We start from the raw sequence: 10,789 nt of genomic DNA, 5'->3' as shown, positions 1-10,789 counted from the left end.
GCACGCACGCCCGTACGCTCGCCGTGCGTCACGCCGCACCCAGCGCGCTCGGGGGCGGGCCGCTCGTCCCCTCCTTCAGAGCCGGCCCTCCCCTCTGAGCCGGGAACCTGACCGGGCTTTGCTGTTAAAACACAGCCAACACAAACCTAACAATGGGGTCTGGGCCACAGCCTGCAGGAGTCGTAACCGCCGACCGTGACAAGCTGGGGATTGGCATTTCTTTTTAGACAGCTGTTACTTAGATGTGGATTTTGACAAACCGAGACACAGTGGGAATGTAATCTTAGTAGCGACTGCTTTGCAGACAATTTTTTCTTCAAATGTTTTTCCAAAATGCATGCAAAAGGACAAGGACATTCCTGGTTTTATCTAGTTCCTCACAGCTACAGCAGTCTGTAGGTGGTTGTCTTTCCACCCTCAGCAGCAAAAGGCACAAGCTTCACCCTCCAGTTGTAGCTGATTGCAAACATCCTTCCTGGCCTCTCGTCTCCCAGTGATACCCCACTCCTTGCCCCGCCTCAGCCCTCGGAGCACGGGGTTCAGGACAGGGCTTGCTCAGAGTGCTCTGCCTGTGAGTGAGGCACAGTGCGAGCTCCCTGTGCTCCCTCTGGGTCTGCTGCTCTCCATCCTGTCAGCAGAAAATGCCCAGGAGCTGATGAGCACCTGCAGGTGCACACAGAGGTCCTCACTGGACGGGAGGACAGCGACATCCTCGGGGCAGCTGGTGCCCAACAAGTCAGAGTCTAAGAAACAGGAGGAGTGGTGTAATCCAGCAGTGCTCATGAGAATAACACCACCTCCTCCTTCACGAGTACAAAGTCCCGCCAGAGTCCTTGCTAGTAGAGAGGCCTTGATGCAGCTGTACCTAGACGAGAGGAGGACAAGAACTGTGCTTGTCAGAACACCTGACAAGCTCCGCGCACAGGTAAAGCTTTCTGCCAAAATGCCAGCTGCAATGCCGACCTACTCTGTTGACCCAGACCACTGTGAGTCTGTTGCTGTGACATCGCTGAACAAAATGCCTTTCCCCAAGCAGAGAAGATCTTGATTCTCCTTACTTACCCTTGTGAAGTCAAGCTGCCCAGCCCCTGCTAGCCCTGCTCTAGACTTGCAGAGTAGCTGCAAGGCTTTGCTTTCCTGTGCAAGCCACCTCACACTCCCCCAAGCCCAAACGAGGGGTGAAGCAGCAGAAGGAAGAGCAGAAGACAACTACAAGTCGCTGGGGTTAAAGCAGCCAGGAGGATCCCAATGCAGAGGGTGATGATCATACAGACCATACCCGTGCTTCAAAGTCCTGCACAGCTCCAGAGAAGTGCCTGGATCCAGGAGGTTTCTGGTAAGGGTGGTCCTTAGCACAGAACTTTTCAAAGCCTTTTGGACCACCTGTAACAAAGACAGCTGTGGGCAAGGTTTCCAAGGAAGACCTAAATATGTTCTGGATCTTCTGTGGTATAGATCAAAGGAATAGGGACTCTTCAAACTCTACTTTAAAAATCAATTACAGCACTAGTAAAAAGATGATAAAGCTAGATGTTAATCTTTACATCAATCAGGTCACTCTATGCCTGGAGCTCATTTGCCTTGCAAATACTCTATTGTTACATTCTGTGTCCCTCCCCACTCACTTAAATTATTAACTCCACCCCAGAAAATAACTTTTGCAGCAATTTCTGGAGGAGAGACGGATCGTGCCCCTCAAACTATGGGGCCTGTCAGCTACTCATCAGAGACCTATGACTTGGTGAGTTGGGCCTGGCTTTGCTTGATAACAGGGATGGCAGGTAGAGCTAGGGTGGGCTGAAAGGCCAGATTTCTGGCCATCCATCTTCTAACCCTCCTGTTGGCAGAGGCAGAGCTTGAGCCATTTCTTATGCCAGCATATTTAGTCCTTGCATCCCTTAAGTCCAGACTTGACTACAAGCTGTTGCTTGCAGAGAGCTGGTGTAGTGTGGCTCCAGCCTGTGATCCAGGGATGCTGGGTATTCTGCTGGGGAAAGCTACCGGGACCTGTCCTGGCAAGCACTAAGCCCGAGTACTGTCCTTTCATGAGGACACAGACCAGAGTCTCTGCAAGGGGCCAGGAGTCTCTGCCAGAGCGGGGCTCCAGCAGTCCCATCTTGTGCTGCCAGCCTCTCCCTGCCTCTGCTTCCTGCTGCCCTGCTGTCTGCACAGCCATTAGCACAACATGGGCATAAAGCAGTTATTCTGAGCCAGGAACCTTTTGCACCAGACTTCAGTGGTACAAATGACTGTGTACACAGTGTGCAAAGCCCTGTACACCTTATCTGGTCTCCTTTGACAACTGGAATACCCAAGCAAACCCAGTCTTCTCTCTACGTGTGTGAAAACCCTTGGTATGACCACCCTGCTTGCTTGCTCCACATACAAGCTTCCATACATATGGCTCCACATATACTCTGCTGAAAGGGGAACATGCAGTATATTTACAAGAGAGGATTAAAGAGTGGGAGATAGATTGCAAGTACTACTTCTAACAGGGAGTGATGACACTAGGTATTCTACCTTAGTTCTCTTCCCAGCCTTTACAAGTGAAAAAGAGCAGCTGCACCTTATAGAGTATGTTGTGCTATCCAATGGGAAGAACACAGCAGCATTATCATTAACCTGGTTATCAAATATTGCATCTCAGAATTTATTTTTTTACTACAGTGGCTCCCTGCAGCAGACCTCAGGATTAGTTATTCCAAAAAGAGAAATGTTGGATCCAATTGTTACCAGATTTTCTGTTCTTCCTTTTTTCCTACACACCAGGGAAGAGCAAGCCCTACCCTATTTATTTCTTTTCTCATTCATCCAGTATAAAAATCCTTTGCAAATAGTGGTCATTCCTTTAAAACTTTTTTGGAGAAGACACTTCTTTCCCTGACCTCTGTTGAAGTTCAGTGGCAGTGCTAAAATTTGCTGAGAGGTTAAAGCCAAACTCAAACCTTTTTCATCTCATTTTGTTTGCATACAAAACTTTACATAATCCTTAGCTTTGTGATTTTATCTCTGCTGTGAATTCTTTTACATCATAAAGAAGACCCCATGTGAGGGGAGGGTTGGATGGTAGAACCCAGCTGATTTTAGGACTAAACGCCCACAGTCAGGTGCCACAGCAGGAAGAGTTTTAGACCTTTTCTCAGACTTCTGCAGTTAGGAGTTTGATATGCGTTGTTTCCCACCTCTGTCTTCTGGCAGCTTCCCAGATTTGGCTCCCTCCCTGGAATAGGGAGGCCGCAGATATCACATGAACATCAATGTATTTGCTTTGGTGGTGGCATATGTTGCTTTACTTATACTCAGTGCTTGTAGCAGCAACCTACCCATAAAGATTTGAAAAAAAAGGCCTCCAAAGTGTCTTGTCAAGGTGGCAACACAAACTCTGCCTTGTGCAGAGAGGATCATTTGATCAATTGAGCAATTATGGAAGGAAAAATTATGAGAACGTTTACACCAAAAGGGCATTTGTCTCAGTATCACACAGTGAATACAGTGAGGGCCTCACGTAAATTTTGATACCATACAAGACCTTTTGACTCTGTAACCTTGCAGAAAAGTACCAGGTCCAAAATGATAACCCCATTTCACCATATCAAAAACGCTTTGCCTGCTAACCTTCCTCAGCTGTGGACTAGACATCCAAAAACAAGTTGCAGAAAAACCACTGAGATCTATACTAGGTTCCCGAGGTTCCTCAGACCAGTTTTCATTGCAATGGGACCAACATGACTCAAGAGCGTTAAGGCACCTACACTGCAGTAACATGTAATTTCCACAGGCCTTGGTCTTATTCCTGGATTTCCCTGGTTCAGCCCCTGCAGAAGTCATGAGCAGAACCTCTGTCAGTATATTGTATTGATGTGGGCAATTACAGTTCTAAGGTTTTCAAAATGAGATTTGCTGCTCCCAGCCCTGGCATTGACTAGAAGGGAATGATTCACATGGAAAATCCGTAACAGTGGACAAGCTGCTTCACTTCTACAGCCAAATATTTTGATCACTGACAGTTGTGGGGAACTGAGAAAAACAGCTGACAAAGGGAGACCAGAATAACTCTGTGATGCAGGTTATAGGGTAAAGGGATCCTCGAATAAAAAGCATGCAGGAACAGCTTTCCCAGGCATGCACTCAATTGCTCTATTACAGAGACAACACTTTTTCTCCCACCCCCAAACCTGCTGCAATTGTCATGCAGGAGACCTGTACAAAGGTCCCTCTGCATGCTCACTGTTCACTTATCCCATCCCAGATCAGGCAGCCACCCACTTTCAGTCCTAGAATTGCAGCAGAGTTCCCAGAAGCCTCAGCTTGCCATATTCAGTAGATCTCCTGCAGCTTCTGGTCCCTGCCCTTCCTGTCTCAGCCCAGACTCTGATTTTTCATTCTATTTGTCTCCAATTCATCTCTGTCTGCTCCTACCCACATGTCCTGCTCTGCTCAGAGATGCAGGAAAGGGCGATTCAAACAGAGCTCCAACACGCTTCCCCTACCCACATCGAGTGGTTTACAGTAAGAGCCCTCCCTACCTGCTCCCCATCAGCAATCAGATGGTGTCTGATAGTGGCACTCAGCCTCTGCACTTCTGGCTCCAAATACAAGGTGATGCTGGAAACTGGTCAGCAGCCAAAGCCGCTGAACACTGCCCAAGCTGCCCATCCACTGCCATCGATGGTGCTGGCATGGCTCCAAGCTAGCAAACCCAGCTATTTTTCATCATTACCTTTTTCCCTTCAAAGCTGGAATCATCCAACCTCTTCCCAGTGAAATTTCCCATTCCAACATATAATCTATTTGGGTTTTTTAGCACAGTCACCTGCACAGCCTGAGCAGCCTGGTTTGGTCACTACACAAAATTGCAGAGGTTTTTTAGGTTGCTTTGCTTTTTATCAGAGAGGTTCAAGGATCTGGCCTTGGCCACCAGATCACAAATTTCTATGTGTGTTGTCAACTCCTCATGACAGGTCCGGGTACAGAGTAAGCAGGAAATACTTTCAAGCTGGGTAGAAAAATAACTGGGAGGGATTTCTTAAGGCCCAAAATCATACCCTAAGCCAGAAAAAGAAAAATTCTTTGGTAATACAAAATGCTTCTCACCAAAGGCTTGCAGCCCCACAGTTACATTAGCAAGAGCTGGGCAGGGTTATTCCACACTTTTCCCAAGGACTCATTCCCTTGGGAAACTGGAGTGGTCCACTGCTTGGGGACTGCCTGCGCCTGATGTGTGCTCTGTGAGTTTGGTAATGCCCCATAGACTTTTGCCCCATCAGCATGCCCAAGCTCCTCTTGGAACCATGCAGGTGGTTTCAGTAGCAGAGGAGTTTAGATAAGCCCTGCTGCTGCCAAGTGCCCTCCTTACCCCTCACAGTCATGTGCAGAGGCACCCAGTGCATTACCCAGGGAAAGCTGCCTGAGAAGAAACATAAATCACCTTTCCTTAGCTAGGTACAACGCAAGACTCCAGGCTGGTAACAGTAATTTTGCTTAGTAGCCCCTTGGGTGAGCAAAAACCCCCAAAATCAGGTCCAAAACTGTGTAAAGCAGGGCTGGTATTTTTAGACAGGAACTTTGTCTGATGAGGGAAGGAGCAGCAGGTGCAAACGGCTGCAGCTGGCAGTGAAAGGTATGAAAGCATTAGCAGAGACTTCCGCTGTGGTCAACACAAGGCTCAGCGCAGGTCTCCAGAGAGAGTGTGGGTGGGGGACCTCAGGGTGACTGCTGCTCTTCCCAATTGTCACTAATATTCAGTTTGCCACAAGCCTCCTTCACTGCTCCATTTTGTGCAAGGCCAGCTGAAGCATGACCACCATCCAGGGAGCTCATCCTGAGCTCCAGCTTCCTGGCACTCAAGATTTGCCCTCAGCTTCAGCCTGAATGCAGGCTGGTCAAGAAAATACAGCAAGCCAAGGGCGAGTCACATCTGCAAGTAGCTCTATTGCACTTCCCTTACTGGATATCAGTCTGGAGTCTGAGTGGTGTTTTCCCTTTCCTTTCCTGCTCTGACTGCAATTAATTCAGAACTGAAAGGTTTATCAACAGAACAGATCTCTCTCTCCATCATCTCTTCCTGTAGCTATGGCACCACAGGGCCTCAGAGGTTTTCCTCCCATTGTGTTGAACACCTGCCCCACACCTTCCTCCGAGTGTGTGGGAAGAGATCTCAAAGGGCAGCTGTTGATGACCCCACCTCACCTTGCTCTCTCATAGGCAGCTCTCAGGCCTCTGAGGATGAGAAGAAGGGGACAGTTTCACTGCACAGAATTTGAGGTACAGATGTGCTGTGGGGTGAATCCTACCACCTTTATACCTGACAGCAGGCAGCAGGCAGGATGGGAGTGGTCCATATAAGAAATGGGTGGGAAAAATCAGGAAAGCTGGTAGAGGAGGGTTCCATTCTATGTGAGAAAGCAAAATTCGCCAGCAGGTAACTTGGCAAGAACCAGAAGATAAAACTGATCATCTGACTGGACACCAAAACAATACTCCAGTTAAAGATTATAGACTGAGCAGCCCTCACTGTCACAGATGGATAAAATCCTCTCCACCTGCTGCTGCACCTCCTGGCAGTAGAGGGGCCTCCAACGTCATTACACTGCTGACAGCATCTCTTCCTGATGCAGGTGGGCTGCAGGACATGGGGGTGCTCTGCTCTAGGTCTGCCAGGTGCAGCTGGGGGACTGGGTTCTTCTGTTCAGAAACTCCCCTCCATTAACAAGACTCTCTCTGTTCCCCAGAGCCAGGTGGAGCTGAGTGGTTACTACGAAGCTGAGAACACCACCCCTTCTTTGGAGGGCTACTTTTGCTTCAACTCAGCCTCATCTGTGGTTGGCAACCAGGGAGACCCCTTCAGAAAGATCTTCATGCCCCTCATCTATCTGCTGATGTTTGTGTTGGGGACTCTGGGCAATGCTCTGGTCCTGGTCATTTTAGAGAGGTTCAAGCGGTCTCGCACCACCACAGAAAACTTCCTTTTCCACCTCACACTGGCCAACCTGGCACTGTTGCTCACCTTCCCATTCAGTGTGGTGGAGAGTTTGGCTGGGTGGGTATTTGGGAAGTTCCTCTGTAAGATACTCAGTGCTGTCCACAAAATCAATTTCTACTGCAGTAGCATGCTGCTGGGGTGCATTGCAGTGGACCGTTACCTGGCCATCGTCTATGCAATCCACACCTACCGCAAACGCAGAGCTCACTCCATCCACCTCACCTGCATGGCTGTCTGGCTCTGCTCATTGCTTCTGACTTTACCTGATCTCATCTTCATGGAAGTCTGGACAGATGACGGCAACCGCAGCATTTGCTATTTTCCAGAGGTTGGGATTGATGGAAACAATGCGTGGCTGGCAACCCGCTTCCTCTACCACACCGTGGGCTTCTTTGTGCCTCTGCTGGTCATGTGTTACTGCTACACGGCCATCATCCGGGCACTGTGTCAGTCCCAGCGCCTGCAGAGGCAAAAAGCTGTTCGTGTGGCCATCCTGGTCACAGGCATCTTCCTCCTATGCTGGAGCCCATACCACATCGTCATCTTCCTGAACACACTTACCAAGCTAGAAGCCTTCACCAAGAACTGCCTCCTGGAAGACCAGCTGGACACAGCCATCATGGTGACAGAGGCCATTGGCTTCACACATTGCTGCCTCAACCCCATCCTCTACGCTTTTATTGGGGTCAAGTTCCGTAACGACTTCTTCCGGATCCTGCAGGAGCTTGGCTGCATAAGCCAGGAGACCCTGCAGGAGATCCTGGAGGTGACAAGGAAGGGTAGTGGGATAGAGTCTGACAACACCACCTCCATCTCCACTTTCTAGCTGAGAAGGGCTGCCTGCAGGGCAGAAGTGGCCTGGGTCTTTCCTTCCCAGTGGCACACTTGCTGTGGTCTCAGTTACAAGTTTCACAAGTATCCCCACAACTTTCTTCACTCCTCAGGAAACAGATCCAATAGCCACCAAACACCCACATCCCATCAGACACCTTTCTTAGCTCTTCCGGGTTCTCAAACTTTGTAGAGACCTATCTGGCAGCTGTTGGTGAATGCTGGATGTCTGACGGTCACTCTTGTGGAGCTGGATGACGATGGTCACTCAAGCGGGTTGAATCTGATATTCCCACCTCTCCCTTGAAAAACGGACTGCAGGCATCTTGTGCACAAAGCCAGGCACGGGACTCAGGTGCCAGCGTTAAGGAAAAAAGTGCAGCCAAATAAATGCATCATGTCAGTAAGCAGGTCTCCATTTCACTAGCTAAGGTTGGTACACACATGCTTAAGGTAAGCCGTGGGACTCAGTGGCCATCGCAACTGGACAGATGCAGGTGGGACTGATGGAGGCTGCTCAATCCAATAGTATGGGCATACAGTGCTGGACACTCTTTGACTGCAACATTGTCCTCCTGCTGCATAACATCCCCCCAGCCTGCCACAACACATTCATCTTCACAACACAGCTTATGCCAGGAGGTCCTCCCACAGACTGAAAGATTTGGCTGTTACAAACTCCTTTCCTGACACCAGTAGCATTCTTCCCCACTCATTTGATCTGTTTTATTGCTGTTATGATCTCATGTGAGTGGCTGCTGAACTGAATGCCTGACTGTACAAAAGTTTTCCTTTAAGGAGGAACACCATCTGAGGAGATGGCTTCTGTCTTGTGACTGCACACAGGGGAGAGAAACCACACAGCTTTGTAAAGCTGATGGTATAACTTTTTTTTTTTTTTTTTTTTTTTTTTTTTGGCAGCTAGATGTATGGCTATTTATGGGTTCTGAGAGCAAGGAGACTCACTGTCCCAGAATAAGGGAAAGTCTACTTTGTTTTGAGCAAGGCTAGAGGAAATGTGGCATTTTGCTTTGCACTGTGCTTTCTGTTAAGTTTTCCTCCACCTACACCTGAGTGGTGATCTTGCCCTGAACTGCAAGTATGCAGAAACTGCTCAGATCAGGGCAGCTTGATTATAATTTGGTTCAAAGTAAGAGCAGCAGCTTTCCCCATCATTAATTCTTGCACCATGAGCTGGTGTGTGGGGAAGCCCCAGCAGACTCAAGACAGCTTGCTGCTGCCTGGGAGGTCTTGTCACAGTTTAACATGGCAGCAGGCCCAAAACACTGCTCCATGACATTTCTGTTCCTGAAGACTGCTGTGGCCTGAACTGTAGGAGAGCCATACATACCAATGTCACATGAGCACAACCCTTCTCACAAGCACACTTTTAAAAATCTCCTCTACCCTTCACCTCACATTTTAAGCAACATCAAAACAATGTTAGTTCTCCTGGGGTAGCAGGAATTTTGTGCTAACCTCACTTCTGAAGTTCATCCCACTAGCAGACAGCTCAGTCCCAGGTGAACTTCACAGTAGTCAAGGGCCCTGCTAAAAAGACCAGCCATTATGGAAAGGGGCACATTACCTCAGCAGAGATCTCAACAGCTCGATCTCATATTGTGATTTGAGGAGAAAAACTCACCTAGTATAAGGCAGTCCACCATTTCCTGCAGCACCGTATCTTCAAAGATGAAACTTTCAAGTAATGGTGATTGTAGTCGTTCAGGCACATACATGCAGCAGAGAAGGGCAAGTCTCTTAAGCCTGCACTTGTATTCTTCATGGTTGTACCAGTGAGAAAACCCATTGCAGATGCATTGTAAACACCTCCCCAGCAGGTTATGGTGACAACTCTGTTTCTCATGAAAATGTTATTGAAAGAAATAATAGTAAAAGTATAAAATTCCTACAGTGGTCACAAAGTAAAAAGAAAATCTGCACTCAAATGAAAGTGAACAGACTACACATGTATTGTTACTATAGCTTTTAGCATTGGTATGTACTAACCTTTAGGAAGTTTTGAGGTAAGCTGTAATAAAAGGGTGAATAAAACACCATGTTCTAATGTATAGTGCTTGTAAGCATTTGTCTGTAACTGTGTCACTTTATTCAAGGAAGATGCATCAGAGAGCACTAAGTGGGCAGATGGCACCTTTCTGACAAGCTCTGCTCAAAGGGCTTAGAGGAGCACCTTGCTCAGATTCCCCTTCACCAGTGCCACAGAAGGCTCTGCTGTGTTCAGAGTCAGTCCGGACCTGTATTACCCTCTCTGCTTTACGGAGCCTCTTCCACTAACTCCTCCTGCCCCAGTTTTATAGCATCTGCTAACCTGACTGGAAAACTGCCCTTACACCTACATTTGGCCCAGCCAGCCTGGGAATGGCTTGGCTCAGAGCTGGCAGACCTCCCCCAAAGAGTTGTGATTGTTCTTCCCACAGCTGCCTGCAGCCAGCCTGCTGAATGGTGACAAGAAGAAAGCAAGAGGAACTTTCCTTCACTGCAGAAGAAGCTCTGCTTTCCACTTAGCAAAATCCTTGCTATCTCACCAAGGTTTGCATGGCTGTCACAACACCTTGCCTCAGAGCAGGCTTCCCTGCTAAGTACTCACACTGTCAAAGCCACCCCTGCAGCCCTCAGGCAAACCTTCATCCTCCCCAGTGGAGTTCTGCTCAGCCCCTATGCCATGGCTGCCAAGTGAGGCAGGTGCACTCTGCCCACCCAGGCCACCGGGAAGGGGGACTGAGCCAAGGGGAGCCTCAAGGTGGCTCCTGCAGAAAGTAGGGAGATGATGTGTGGGAAGGTGATGTCACCACCATCCACAGCACACCCTCTGCACCTCCAGCCCTGGACTGTGCTCTGCGAAAAGGCTCCAGCAGACAAACCAGAGGAAGCCCTGGTCTCTGATGAAGGCAACCCCAAAGATGGGAACACAAAGACCCTCACAACAGCACACTGCTCTGCACTTACTGC

At 48.7% G+C, this 10,789-nt stretch overlaps 1 protein-coding gene across 1 annotated transcript; it reads left to right on the top strand.

Moving 5' to 3' along the window:
• The first annotated feature begins 54 nt into the window (after positions 1 to 54).
• Positions 55 to 9,888, top strand: CXCR5 (C-X-C motif chemokine receptor 5). Its single transcript, XM_004176683.6, has 2 exons — positions 55 to 1,741; positions 6,735 to 9,888. The coding sequence occupies exons 1-2, from the start codon at positions 1,562 to 1,564 to the stop codon at positions 7,809 to 7,811; spliced, it is 1,257 nt and encodes a 418-aa protein (XP_004176731.3). The 5' UTR covers positions 55 to 1,561; the 3' UTR covers positions 7,812 to 9,888.
• Positions 9,889 to 10,789: the final 901 nt, after the last annotated feature.

The sequence above is a fragment of the Taeniopygia guttata genome, chromosome 24 (genome assembly GCF_048771995.1).
Source record: "Taeniopygia guttata chromosome 24, bTaeGut7.mat, whole genome shotgun sequence".
NCBI lineage: Eukaryota > Metazoa > Chordata > Aves > Passeriformes > Estrildidae > Taeniopygia > Taeniopygia guttata.
Note: the sequence above shows the minus strand (reverse complement) of the source record. Positions and strands in the feature narration are given on the sequence as shown.

What these genes read in the sequence shown, in the direction of transcription:
- CXCR5 (XM_004176683.6), top strand. Translation starts at nt 1,562, where the DNA reads ATGCCTGGAGCTCATTTGCCTTGCAAATACTCTATTGTTACATTCTGT. An exon ending in CATCAGAGACCTATGACTTG is followed by an intron (nt 1,742 to 6,734) that starts GTGAGTTGGGCC and finishes TCTGTTCCCCAG; the next exon opens with AGCCAGGTGGAGCTGAGTGG.